The sequence below is a fragment of the Bactrocera oleae genome, chromosome 5 (assembly GCF_042242935.1).
Source record: "Bactrocera oleae isolate idBacOlea1 chromosome 5, idBacOlea1, whole genome shotgun sequence".
Lineage (NCBI taxonomy): Eukaryota > Metazoa > Arthropoda > Insecta > Diptera > Tephritidae > Bactrocera > Bactrocera oleae.
In genome coordinates, this window is record NC_091539.1 from 5382203 (window position 1) to 5397092 (window position 14890).

The 14890-nt window shown below is 27.2% G+C and overlaps 1 protein-coding gene across 4 annotated transcripts in view; it reads right to left on the reverse strand.

Annotated features, from left to right (window-relative positions):
• Positions 1 to 14890, reverse strand: part of Ca-alpha1T (Ca[2+]-channel protein alpha[[1]] subunit T) — a 211804-nt gene that overhangs the window by 20722 nt on the left and 176192 nt on the right. For 3 of the 4 annotated variants that reach the window (XM_070110658.1, XM_036359654.2, XM_036359652.2), the window contains 2 exons: positions 12468 to 12680; positions 1675 to 1840 (listed from right to left, as the gene is read on the reverse strand). In XM_070110658.1, the coding sequence (XP_069966759.1) occupies positions 1675 to 1840; positions 12468 to 12680 (379 nt within the window). Of the gene's footprint in view, positions 1 to 1674; positions 1841 to 6538; positions 6654 to 12467; positions 12681 to 14890 lie in introns of all 4 variants that reach the window. The other variant, XM_070110657.1, reaches the window with a different exon arrangement.

Consider the following 14890-nt stretch of genomic DNA (forward strand, 5'->3'; position numbering starts at 1 on the left):
CATGGAAATGAAAGTGGATAAAAACAATTAATTATAATTATTGTAATAACATATAAGAAAAAACGTTTTTTTTAAATATTTAGAAATTAGACAAGAAAAAAATGAAAAATAAATTGTTTAAAAATTATATATTATAATAAAATTTAATCAAATAATTTAAATATTAAATATAATACAATTTTTGTAACACAACAAAGTATAAAAAATATAAATAAAAAAAAAAACTAAAACTAAAAAAAATAAAATAATTAACAAATATAAAATAAATAAAATAAAATAAATACATTAATTGAATAAAATAAAATAAACAAAAAAATTAATTTATTTTGTTAAAATTCTACAATAAACTAATATATTTTGTACGATAAATAAAATGTGTTAAATTAGTCAAACTATCAATATAATAAAAATAATTTTTATAAATAAAATTGAAAATTACAAAATTCAAGTGGAATTTTATAGATATACAGTAAACAGTGATCAAAAACTAATACTCTGTTTTTAAAAAGTTGAAAATACAATAAAAAAAAATTGTTTTAAATATATTAAATTAAAAAGACACAAAAATATAAAATAAATACTAATTAAAAAAAGTTTTAATAAAGTATTTTTCATAAAAGTAAATGGAAAGATTTAATAAACTTGAAAGAGTTTTTGGCAGTAAAACTAATAAGTTTTTAAGTTAATTAATAAATATAATTTTTTTTATAAATAAAATTAAAAATTAGTAAATTAAAGTAAAAGTTTATAGATGTAAAATAGTAAGCTAAAAATAAAATTCCGTTTTAAAGATTAAAAAAGACATGAGAAACAAAAATCGTGTAAAATATAGAAAATTAGATTAATTAAGTAAATTAAATATAAATAATAATCTAAAACTAAATTATATTATTATAATATCAAAATACAAATTAAATAATATTGTAAATATATAAAATTAAAATATATTATTAATATAATTAATACTAACTTAATTTTAAAATTGTGTGTAATATTACTTTTAAAGTTTATATCATGGTTGTTTTGAAATATTTACTTTACAAGTACGCAACGGCATATATTTAATTTTGTTGTGGTAAAAAACCAAATATTTTGATGTTATAAAAAAAAATATTTCAAATAATTGTAATATTAGCAAAAAATCATATAAAATTATAACATCGTAACACTTGTGTATAATTAATTGACTTTGCGCCTGCATGTAGGCAACAAATTCTAAATATGTAAAGAAAAATGATCAAATTAGTTAAATTAATTTCATTATTTCAACAAAAATTTTATAGTGAGAGCAAAGGTTGCATAGCAAATTATTTGAATTAAAATTTGTTAATTTGGTTTTATATATTTATGTATATATGTGTATATAGTACAATTTAGAAAACTACAAATCAGAGCTGAGTCTAAATTTAACTATTTATTACGAAAATTATTTAAAAATGGAAAGAAAACTGAAAGTTTCACTACTTAGTGATATTATTTGTTTATTGTATATGTGTAAAAATATTTCTCTTTAGTTTTTTGTTTAGTGAGAGATAAAGTTTCGCTTTGTTTGCAGTAAAGTAGTATTTGAGTGTATAGGTAGGTAAGTGGGTGGGTGAAGTTACGTGACTTTTTCAAGTTGTGTTTTTTTTTTTGAGTATTTAAGTATTAAACGTTTTGGTGTGTTGTTCTTACTTGAAAGACTGTAACAGTGGCCCATAAAATGTTGTTGAAGTGTTTGCGATCACATTCACATTGTGGATGTTTGTTGATTATTTCGGTACACAGACATTCACGTTCGAGTCCAGTATCGTCCACAAATTTACAAAACTTACCGCCAAATAGATACATGCCCAATATGCTGTAGGTTCACACACGAGTATATGCATATATATGTATATATTTATATATATATATAAATATAAGGGAGTTTTTTTAATTGTGTTAAGTTTATATATATATATATATATGTATATTTGTATATATTTATACGAGTAAGAGTATAAAAGTAGTTGTAAGAGTAAGTAGTTTATGAATTAATCATAGCTAGTAATTTATATACATTATATATATATATATATATACATATATAAATATATATATATATGTATTTATATAAAATAATGTTCACTGTATACATATTTATTTATATCTATGTAGTATATAATAGGTATATGCTATGTATATTGTTGTATTTGCTTGTTTGGTTTGTTTAAGCTGTATACACAGCAAAAGTAAATAAAATTTGGTGTTATATATGTACATAAATAATAAAGCAAAGGGAGTTGGAATAGCAAAATTTTTTAGGCATCTTTTTACTAAAAAAAATGAAAATTGTATGGGAGCTGTATGTTTTTATTAGTATTTTTTGTTTTTAAATTTTTTATATATATTTCCTTCAGTATTTTTTTATTTCAATTTTTTTCTAATGTTTTAACATTTGAATAATATAATTTTTTTTTGATTTTTTTACACCATTTTGTGTGTGGAATATTGAGTTTTGTGTTTAATTTTTTTTTTAATTTTAAATGTTGAAATTTTTTTTTGGTGTTTTTGGGGTGGACAGTGCATTTTAGTTTTTTAGGGCTTTTTTATTAGTTTGTTTATATGTTAATTTTCTTTTTCAAATTTAAATTCTGAAAATTTTTATATTTGTTTTGAGTGAATGTTGCGGATTGTTTTTTGGAGTTTTTTAGACTCCATGTCGTTAAAAATTTTTTATTTTAAAATATTTTTTTTTGTTTTAAATGGATGGGAAGTTTTTCATCTTATCTGTATATTTTTAATAAATAATTTTGAAGAATAGTTTTGTTAATTTCTTTTTAATTTCTAATATTTATTTCTGATATTTTTTTATTTGTCTTTTTGACCGTTTTTTTTTACTTTTCATATTTTTTATTTATATTTTTAGGAAATTTTTTTAAATTGATTTGTAAAAATTTGAAAAATATTTTTGGAGTGAGTGTTTTTATGTATCAATTTCTTTTTTTTTTTAATTTTATTTATTTTAAGTAAATTTTTCCGATCTTATTGTTTTTAAAAAGGTTCGTCGCTTTCGATTATTTGAATTATTTATCCAAATTATTTTCAGTAATATTCCAATATTTCAAGTATCACAATTTTTAGGACTTTCTGTTTGGATGTTGTTTTTTAATTATTTGTTGTTATTTTAAAGAAAATTTCAAAAGTTAGGTTTTTGGACATTTTTTCAATATAGGCGGATACTTTTTGATATATTTTTCACAATTAAATTTTTTTTGCAACATTATTGAGTATTTTTGAGAGTTTTGTTCCAATTTTTTTTTATTAAAGTTCGAAAATTCATAATTTTTTCGGAATGTAGAAAAAAAGTTTTTGAGTTACTTGTTGTTTTCTCAGCTCGTTTAGTTATAAACGTATATTATTTTGTATGTTAATATTTGGTTTTAATCAAAATCATATTTAAATTAATTGTTTTAATTACATATAATTTTTGAATTTTTTTTTAACTTTAGAAAGTTGAAGGTATAAAATTTTTAATATTACTTTATTTTTAAATATTTGTATGTATGGAAAAATTTTGGGGAACTTTGTTTGGGGTATTGAAGGAAATTGTGGTGTATTCTCGTTCCTACTTTCTGTTTTTCAAGTATTTTCGATAATATTTTTGTTGTTGTTTTTGTTCTAAAACTCTTAATTGTGTATATTTGTTTGTATTGTTTTTGTATTTTCGTAACTTTAAATACGTTTATGTATATTAATTTACAGCTATTTGGCAGATATATAATATATACGTTTTATACATGATTTTCGAAACATTAATAAAAAAACTTAAGCAAAAAATTCAGATTCAATGATTTGAGGAAAAAATTTTCCTAAAACTTGTTTTGCGAGTTATTTACAAAAAGCTATTCTTTCTTGGCGTAGGATTTACAAATGTTTGTCTGAAATAATTGTGTGTTCTTATAACTTTTTTGTGAGAAAAATAAAAATTCAAATAAACTTTGAAATAAAATTTGAAAGAGCGCATAAATTTAGTACTGAAGTGTATTGTTTTTAATCTTTACTCAATTTAAAAATTATTTTTTGAGTGGAAACAAGTTAGAGTGGGTGAAAAGCGCGTAAGTAGAAGAGAGCGAGTTAGAGCGTGTATCAGTGAGTAGTTCTGTGGATAGAAAACTAAACTGTGAACGCTGGGTTTGGGTGAGAGAAAAGCATTTGTCAGGAAGTGAGGTAGGTTAAAAGTAAGAGTACACTGTAATTTGTTTGATATAGTGGCATTGTTCTTTTTGGGGTATTTGTGAGCAAGAGCGTATAAGTGATCTTAAAAATTAGTACTTAGAGTAAAGTGGATATTAGAAGTGGATTCTGATAAAGAATTTCAAAATTATTTAAGAGCATTAGAAAGTAATTCAAAACAGACAATTAGATACAAAAAAGAGTGTTCAAGATAATAAAAAGAGCTTAAAGTAAACACACTGATGTTTTAAAGAGCGCATTTAGTTGTTTTTGGTTTAAGTATCAAAGATTTTATAGCATGTTTTAAGCGTGGTGCGAGTCTGAGTTTTTAAGACACAAGTTGAGAATAAAATGTCAGCAATTTTAGTGTAATGAGTAAGCGAGTGATATACAAAATGCTGTTGTAGTTATATAATTTTAAAACGTGCGGCTTGAGAAACGTCAATAAAGTCGTGCATAAAAATATTTGTCAAGCAATGAGTGTAAGTGTTTTAGTGATTAGGTGAGTGACTGCGAAGTACTGTCCGCTGATTGGTTGACAAAATGAGCGCGGTATGCTGATTGGCTAGCATTTGAAGATAGTACGCTTGTGAGAGTGAGAGAAAGAGAACCTGCTTGCAGCTATATTTATGGATTGAGTTAAAGATTGAGTTTAGTTCCATTATTTCCCTAATAGATCCGTAGAAGAAGGCTTGATAGCGGATCACTGAAATCGCTGGCGATTCGTAGTTTAAGTAAGTATTCAAAGTAAAAAATTTAGTGAAGTTTAATTTGAGTATTTATATATTTTTTCTGAAAAATTGTACATTTTTAGTAGAACTATGCATTTAGAGCAAAAAATACTTCAGAGAATTCAAATTCGGGTGGTGTGTTTTTACTAGAACTTCAAATATTTTGTGAGTCTTTTCCACAACAAAGTTATATTTTGAGTTGAGTGTAAATCTTTTGGGTTTAGTGGAGACTTTTTCAGACAAATTCGGTTTAAGCACTTCTTTCCGTGAACTGTTGAGACTTTTGATTAAATGAGGAGCATGTTCTCAAAAAAGTTATATTGGCGTGAGTGAATATGTGAAGAAGCTTGAGTTATTTACAAGGGCTCATGCATGCATGCGAAATGAAAAAATGTTAAAAAGACTTACCTGTTGATTCTGTGGTAGATTTAGCCTTTCTGTCGCACTTTCTTTATTAACAACTAACTGTCGTCTCAGAAAAAACATACGCAATAACTAAACCATGCGCGGAATACAAACAATTCATTCTTGTAATTCAGAAACTTGTGTTGTACTAGATATACCTAACATAGCAATACTGCTATTTTTTATACTAAAAGTTTCTAATGGAAATGTTTCGCTAGCTACTAAGTATTCTTAAATTTTTACTAATTACTAATTTGCTAGCATGGCTTTAAATATTTATACGTACATATATACTCACATACAAAAAATTTTATATGTAAAAAAATTAAATAAAATTTGTGTCTATTTGTAATTTTCGAAATGTTCTGAAAATGTTTTTATACGCAACACACCACAAAAATAATTTTTTTATTGTGAAAAATAATGCAGAAAATAGCGCAGCGCAAGCAAAACTGTTTTTTAGTAAATTATAAAAAATTAAAAACAAAAAAGAATTTTTTTTTAAAATTTTTCAAAAAAAAAATTTTATACAAATTTTAAAAAAAAATAATTTTACAAATTTTTTTACAAACAATATTTATTTTATTTACATTTTTTACAGCCAATTAAATGTTATAAAAAAGTAATTTATTTTTCGTAAAAATTATCTTTCATAAATTATGAATTTTGTTTTATATAAATTCTCCGAAATATTTTATAAATAAGAAAGACTTAAATGTCTAGCAAGGCTATAAAAAATTTATATACATTTTTTTTTAAGTTATATTTCTATAAAGAAGCACCAAATTATTTTTCGCAAAAAAATAAAATTAAAATAGCAAAACAGCGGCAAATAAATTAAAAATTAGTTTTCGCAAAAAAATTTAATGAAAATAATATAAATAAAATATTAGGTATGCACTAAAAATTATTATAGTAACATTTTGTTTGTTTTTTTTACTGTTCTCGCTATTTGAGCACAACATAAAATAACACAGCAATTCACATTTTAAATATTTTGTATTTTTTTTTAATAAACATTTTTTATAATATACGTTTTTTCCTTACTAAATTTTTATACATATTTGTAAAAAAAATGCATAAGATTAGTTATTAGTTAGTCAAACAAAATAGAGCAATAGTCATAGTAATAGTTATAGTAGTAGTAGTAGTTAAAGTTGTTAAGTATTTTATAGTTATAATGGTATTTTTCTAGCAAATTCTACCTGAAACACAGTGACGAGCGCCCACAGCAGGCTGTCGAAATTCTTACGATCGCATACTCTTTCATCGTTAACGTTTTCGCAGAATTTACATCCGAATAGATTCATGCCGAGTATACTAAATTGATTGATGTTCGATTGGTTTGATTGATTATATATATATATATATATATGTATCATATATGTATATATATTTATTTAAATTGATAAATTAAGATTTGTGACGAGTTGAAACATATTTTTAAATAAGTATATATATATATTTTCATATATAAAGTATAGAGTTATTAGTTATGATATATTTTTTAAAATAATTGATAGCATAATTGAAATATTTATTGGTAATTTAATATTTATTTTTAGCAATATTTTATTTCAATATTTTAATATTGTTGTTTATACGCAATACGATAAAATTTAAAGAAACGCATTGGCGAGAGTGTAATAGCGCATAAATTAGTGTTAGAAGAAGGAGCAAGAGATATATATATAGAGAGCGTGAAAAAGAGAGAGAGAGTAAGAGCAAAAGAGAAAGAGAGACATTTTATATTGCGCGCAGAGTAATGAGCAGAGCATAGAACGTAGCATAGCGGCAAATGAAAAAAATTAGAACGTGGGTCGAAAGTGTAAGAAAAGAACGAGAGTGGAAGAGGAAAAAGGGGATGGACCAAAAACAAATGTGGTAAAATAATGAACGGGGCTTGCGGGGAATATTTATTAATTTGAATGATAATTAATATAAAGATTCACGAAAAATATAAAAAACTTTAGTTTGAAGTCCGGGCGAAGCTGTTCCCAAGTACTTTATTTGATGCTCTCCGATATTTCAAACATCTTAATAACCGCATAACCACAAAAATATTCTAGGAACTTTGAGATCGCTTGTTGAGGAGCGACAGTTTTTTAAAGAGTTTCATATAGATAAGATTTTTTTATCGATGAGAGTTGCCATCAATGAATTCGAATATGTTGACCGAAAAGCTCCAATATATTAATGTTTTTCTAATGTGACCAAATTATTTCATTTTTATAACATGAAATTGACGTAAAAGGAATAATTCTCTAAGGAGAAATATTTGATCTGAAAACATTTATTGTTGTAGAGCGAATCAGATTACTTAATTCAGATTCGGAAATTTAAACTTCTGCAGTGAAAGGACCGATTTGAAATTTATTGTACCTATTCCTCATAGTACTATAGGACAAATGACTTTCATTAGGTTTAAAAACTTTTTAGACTTAAGAAAAATAAAATAATGTACTTAAATCTTCTTGATTTGAATTAGAGATTTGAAACTTTCACAAGTACTTGATTCGTAGGATTGTGTTAAATGACCCTCTTGTGATGAAATGAAAGTACTGCGTTGCTGAAATGACTCTTAAAATCGGATAAATAAAATAAAATAGAAAAAACAAACTATCGAAAGCAGCACATTTGCCAATTTTATTGATGAAAACATAATTTACGAGGAAGGGATATATGAAGTTAGCAGAGCAAATATAATTTAGATTAAACAGCTGAAGGATCTCGTTACAGAGGTTCTAAACTTAACATGCCATATGGTACGCCTTTATAAAACATATAACATACAGCCATTTCAAGGCTGTATTTTTATTATATTATTATTTTAGGCTTTGGTAGCCTAAAACTAGCTATTCAACTCCGTTTAATTATTTTGTGTTCGAAACTCTTAGCAAATATTTCAGTATATTTTAAATAAATGTATAATTTCGACTTTGAAGAAAATATGCGTCACAGCACATTGCTAATGAAATTTGGCAACAGTGTATGCTTCTTCACTAAAATAAAATTAGACAAAAGTATTATTGTAAGTTTTGCGGAATATTATGAATACTTTAACTAAGGTTTTTGAGTAGAAAATTCAGTTTCAATATATTACAACTGAAATTTGGCAACAGTGTGTACTTATTGACCACAATTTAGTTGAATTATTTATGATAACAAGTACTATGGAATTATTCACTGTTAATAGTATATATAATATTTGTCGATAATATCAGCATATACTACTTTACAAATATACTTGTATGGAAAATTGGCAACAGTGCAAATAAGTTTTTGAAGAAAATTGCCATATTTATTTTCATAATTTTTATTAACTAACGAACATACATGTTCTTTGGTGGAATAAATTCTAAAATACAAATATGTATTGACTGAATTTTTTTTTTGAAAATTGGCAAAAGTGCTTTTTTCGGAAAGCGGTAGGAAAAACGAAAGTATACAGTTACAAACTGGCGGAAAATAGTAGAAAAAATAGCTGAAACTTTTTTCGAAAACGAAAAAGACATATGGAAAGCTTATAACTAGTTTTATGGGACTTATTTGTCATAAGTCATTTATTATAATTATATAACAGATTTAGATATTTTTTGTTTAAATATTTATACAAAAAAAATCCGGTTTTTTTTTTATCAAAAACATGTGGTGAGTATATATTATATGTATGTAAGTAAGAGTGATTTTTAATTGGTTCAGTACATATGTTTGTATGCGAATATGTCAGCGCAATTTATTTCTATGTACTTGTATGTAAATATGTGGTGCTATGCGTATGTGGCTTTTTATTGATGTGTTCTTTTATTTAATTATTTAAAATTGAAAGTTTATTTCATAAGTTTAAAAATATTATTTTTTCTTAATGAGGATTTTCGATAGTTCTATAAGTAGTTTGGTGAAAAATTAAAACATTTATATTAAATAGTTGTAGTTTTTTTTTCAAAAAAATACGACTTATTGTTGTTTTACTAACTACTTTAGGCAACAATGAAACTAACTAACTGGCGAAATTGAAGAATACTTTCCACTAACTACACAATTAGGCGTAAAATTTTACTGCAAATATTTGTAATATATATGTACGTACATAAATATATATGTGTAGAGACAATGTATGTGTAAAATATAGTAATGAACAAAACTCTAGCATGAATAGTTGTACTAATAAATTAACGGTTTTACAAATATATATGAGCGTTTGAAGATTTGTGAAGTAAGTAGTTTAGAAATTTTTAGTTTTGAAAACTTTGATTGATATTTTGAAATTATTATTTAATAACCGTTGACTAACTCTATGACCAAAGCATATCCAGAGTTACACTAAATTCTAAATCGTCTAAATACACACACTGATTACTAAGCTAACTAACGGTTTTACCATGATAAAATGTCGTACGAAATACTGAAGCACTAAATCGATTTTAAGTTTTTGTGAAACATTTTTTAAAATTAATTGTTTGTTGAGCATTTGTACGAGTGAAAGAGATAGTTGAGTAGTAGTGAACGTTTGTTGATTTGCTTTAAGCGCTGAGCAGTTACGAACACTCGTGGAATGGCAGGTGAAAGAAATGTGTTGGTTTTGTAGTTTAAGCATAATGTATAAAAAATGAAATTTAATAAATGCAATTGTTTCTATGTCAACTAACTGAAAAATGTCTGAACTTTCTAAAAGGCTTTAATTTTTTCACATTAGTAACGCAATTCGTATTTTTAAAGCAAGTAAAGAAGATGAACACCAATAATATTTATATAACTGATCACATTTATCTGCAAATCAGTTGTTTTGAAAATTTTACGATCTACATGTGCACTATTGTGGGTAAAAAAAGGGTGCTAAGTATGCCTCAAAAGCAATAGACATGTTTATGTTTGAAAAGAGAAATGTTTTTTCTTTAGCGAGGAGAGTTATATTAGAAAAAATATTTCGAAAATTATGGGTTAAACTCTATTTAAAATAATTTGTAGTCCTATTTAATTAGTTGTCCTTTATAAAAATAAAGACCTTTGCTTTAAATTATTATATTAAATTATTATTATAACTTGTAGAAAATTGGCAGCGTTGTATGATTTTCGCAAAGATGATATTGTAAATTAGAGAGGCAAGATATAAGCTAAAGTAAATCGCTTTGCTATAAATTTTGGTCCAAAAGATATTATTGGCGGTTACAGAAAATTGGCAATGTTGCAGAATTTTGGTAAAGTCGATATTAAAAATTAGAGAGGCGAGAGATGAATTGCTGTGAGCGCTGTTATAAGGTACTGAAAGAATGGTTGTAAAAATTGGCAATTAGGGAGTGCAAATCTATTTTTACTAAAAGCTAGCAACACTGTCGATATGCATATTGAAATATCAGTAACTGTTATTGGTGGAAATCACAAAATAAATGTTTGAATTTGTTAGATTTCTCTTAAATAAATTTGGTGTAATAGTGGCTACCTCGTACTGAAAATTAGGAATAATGGTATAATTTAGACATCATTGTGTTGCTTTTTTTGAACGGAGGGTATGATTTTCCGGTATATGCTAATATGGAAATCCTTTAATATAATTATTTTGTATTGTCTAGTGAAATTTGGCAACAGTGGAATTATATTTTTGCGTTCAAATAATTAATATATTTTTTACCGTTGTACCCTTTTTGTGATACTATTTTCAAACATCGAAATTAAGGTACATACATATATTATTCGCTGCTGATTCGAAAGGGAGCTGTTGAAACTTGGCAACGTTGTAAATATCGTTATGCATATATTATTATGTGAGGGTATCTCAACTCTGTACTGCTTTATTTTGGATGATGAAAAATTATAATTGAAATGTAAAGAAATCGTAACTGTTTTACTAATTTATAGTAACTGGTTCAATCATTCTTCCCATAAATATAATATGAACATGAAGGACTAGGCTTTAAAAAAAACATATATGGGTAAAGATGTTTGCGTGGCGCTTAGACTATTAGTTCCCGCCGAATTTTTATTTTTACAACTTATTTGTATATGAATTAATTTTTTTTTAAGTTGTATATTCACTATTAGAAGCGACTGTACGTAAGCTACTACCTACAATAAAATAATTCTATATAGAAAGTAATTATTTTTATGCTACTTTTTGAACTAAACTAATTTTAAGTAATAATTTTTTAATAATAAAATTTTGTTTATGATAAAAAGTTTTTTTTTTATAATTTTACATTAAAAATATTATTTTTCAAATGGTTGATTTGTGATAATAATGTAAGACATGAAAAAAAGAATTTGCATTTAGTAAAAGTAAGGCAAAAGAGAAGAGAGTAAAAGCTTACAAAGAGGGAGATAATGTGAGAACGGGAGAATTTTAAAGAGAAGAAGTGCTTAGGGGCTACATACCAAGGAACTTTTGAGCAGAAATATTCTTTAAAAATTAGAAAAGAGAGTGAGAAGTTGCTAAGGGTTCATTTTTGAAGTGTGGAGTAAAATTAAAATTTATACAAATTAGCGCTACGAGAGTAGGCTGAAAAGAGAAGCTTAAAAGCCTATTACTAATACTTTTTTTAATGGAATATAGAAGATAGCTATAACGCCGGAACAAGGCGCATTTCGTTAGTAATCTGAAGAAAATTAAAAATAAAATTAAAAATTTAGAAAAAGACTAAATTTTTTTATAATAGAGTTGTATGATTAAGTAATTTGTTAGTCGGAAACGTAAGTTCTCACGAGTGCTATGAATGTTTTTTTTTACTCATAATGAACGTAAAAAATAAATAAAAATTGTTTTTACTAATTTTTAAAAATAATTGTTCGCTGAAATTTTTGTAAATAATTTGTTATGTATGATTTCCATAATTTTTTTTGTATACGGTTTTTTAATAGACTGAGTTAGTGTGCGTATTAGTTTTTGTATGTGTTATTGGTGTTACCTCTTATTTGTATACTTTTTTTTAGGAAATTATTTTCGTTCATCTGCTTTGCACTAAATCCGCCTAACATAACTGTTTAGGTCTAAAATATTATTATTTTTAATTTCAAATGTTAATTTCTTTTTGCTATTATTATATATTTAGTAACTAAATATTAGTTTCCATACTTTTAATACTAACACTAATATAATTTACTTAAGGAGGATGTGTATTCAAACTTTTAACGAACACTCACCTGAATATGAATATGAAGAGTACGAGCAGTGAGAAGAATACCGCTACATTGTCCATCGTGCGCAGCATAACGAATAATTGTCGTCGCAAATTGGGCATGAAACGCACCAGCTTGAGTATGCGCAATAGGCGGAATGTGCGCAGCACGGAGAGGCCAGAGCCACCACCACTACTGCCATTGCCACTGTGGAATTGTTGAAAAATCTCAATGACGCTGAAAGTGGATAGAGAGTTTTTTTTCCAGAATTATGAAAGAAATGTTGAATATTTTTAAAAATTTTTAGCCAATGCATTTTTATCATCAGGTACCCTTTGACTAAATATAATATTTGGCTAAACTTCTCCTAGTTTTGAATATTGTACTGGTCAACTTGAAACGTTAAGGTCTCACAAGCTTTAACCTATCGATAAATATATTCTTATAAGGCCTCTCCTAGTTTTAAATATTGTTCGTCTCAACCCAAAGGTTTCATAAGTTTTAATCCATCAATAAATTAAGCCGGATTCTTATAGCAGCTTTTTGATATCGATAATACATATGAAAGCTCTCTCTTGGACGCTGGGATGCTACTATGTCCACTAATTTCTTCAATCATATTTCTTTCATCGAGATTATATCAGATTGGAGCAAATCGGAGTTCCCTTTTCCTCTGGACAGCTGAGTTTCAACCCACCCGCTTTTATTGAGAACTTGTTCTTCTCTGTGAAAAACCCTTCATATATAAACCACTTAGATTATAAGAGAAGTATTGGTAGCACATACTTTTTCCTGGTTCCCTACTTATGAACTTTAGGCATTAGTTTCTGGAAATATTTATTAGCCTTGTAGATTCGTTTGAACTAGGTTGCGGAACCTTGGCTTTTCAATTCTGTACACATACAGAATCAAGAGTATCTCGGAGTAGAGTTTCGTATATTTCTTCCTCGGAAGAAAAGAGGAAGATATTTAAAGAAATCGAGATTGGCCTATTCGAAGTTTCTACTGGGACAAGATTTGTAGAAATTTGTTTTTTCAGTGCCAAAACGATTTTAGGTACCTTTAAGCTCAGCTTATCACATGTTTGGGTTAACTCGAAACACGGCTTCAGGGTCGAGTTGTGGAATTTTCTTTTTTCAAATATTTTTCTTTTCCAGTCCCATAGGTTGGGAGTATTTTTTGTGGTCTTCCGTGAATTTCTCTTGCGAAAGTGTTTAAATCTAGATTGGATTATGGAAAAATATTTTTTTCAGTCCCACATAGAGAGTTTTTTATATTTTGGACTTTGTTGGTTGTAAGTTTAGATAAACTCTAGCTCAAACATATTTAAAGGATGGAGTTGTTGAATCTTCACTAGTTTTTTAAAGGCTAAGAGGGCATTTTGATGAGTACGTCAATACAATTCTAACGCTATTCTTCGTTCTAGAGCTCAGAGGACTGTTTCCCAAGGCACACTTGGTCGATAGCTCGGGCTGGGTTCAAGGTATAACTGAGTAGAATGCGGGAAAGTTTCTCATTTTCAAAGTCACATTGGAAGTTTGGGAGTCTATTAACCATAATAGTTCTAAGCTTGGTATAACTTAAAAGAAAACGTTTGATTTTTTCTTTCCGAACACCCACTACTCGTACCACTTGGCATATGAATTGAAATAGAACTTTTGCTTCAAATAGCAAAGCTTTTGAGTGAGTTTTCCGTCGAAAAGTAATATATACATTTCGCTTTCTATGCTAAGCAATAAATTTCATGACTATGCAAATTTTGTAAAATTGCCATTGACACACACACATACACGCACATACACGCTCAAGTAATACGAGCATTTGCTTGCAATTCACGCCTTAGCGCGTAGCAATATACACTCTCATATATTATATGTGTATGTATGGTATGTGTGTGTGTACGTGGACTGGCGGAAAAGCGCACATTTTTTCCCCAAACACCACAATGCATGCCGCACATGCAAATCCTTGCTACTTTGGCGTGTTGAAGCAGTGATAATTTCACTGTTGACATACGATTGCCGAAGATTTAGATTGCAGCGGCGTGAAGCGACACATGCAGGCGGCGGCTGTTAGGAGGGTTAAAGGGAGTGGTAAGGCATAACCACACAGTAATTTGCGCTTCGCTGTCAAATGTTGGCTAGATGCTCTACTTCGTCGTTGGCTGTGTGGATATATGCAACTGCCTGTATGTGTGTGCAACAGGCACAAAGTAGCAACCAAAAACTAGAAGAATACCAAAAAAGCGAATGAGTAAACGCCAAACGAAGGCATTGAAGCGTTGCCGAATGTGAAAATTGCTGCTGCGGTGTGGCGTGTGGAGGCGGTGTATGTTGCCACAACACATACATACACACATAAGCACATTTTATACCTATATATGTGCGCGCAGTGTCGTTGCAGTCAACAAGTTGAGAATATGTTAACGTCGCCAGCAATAAATTGCC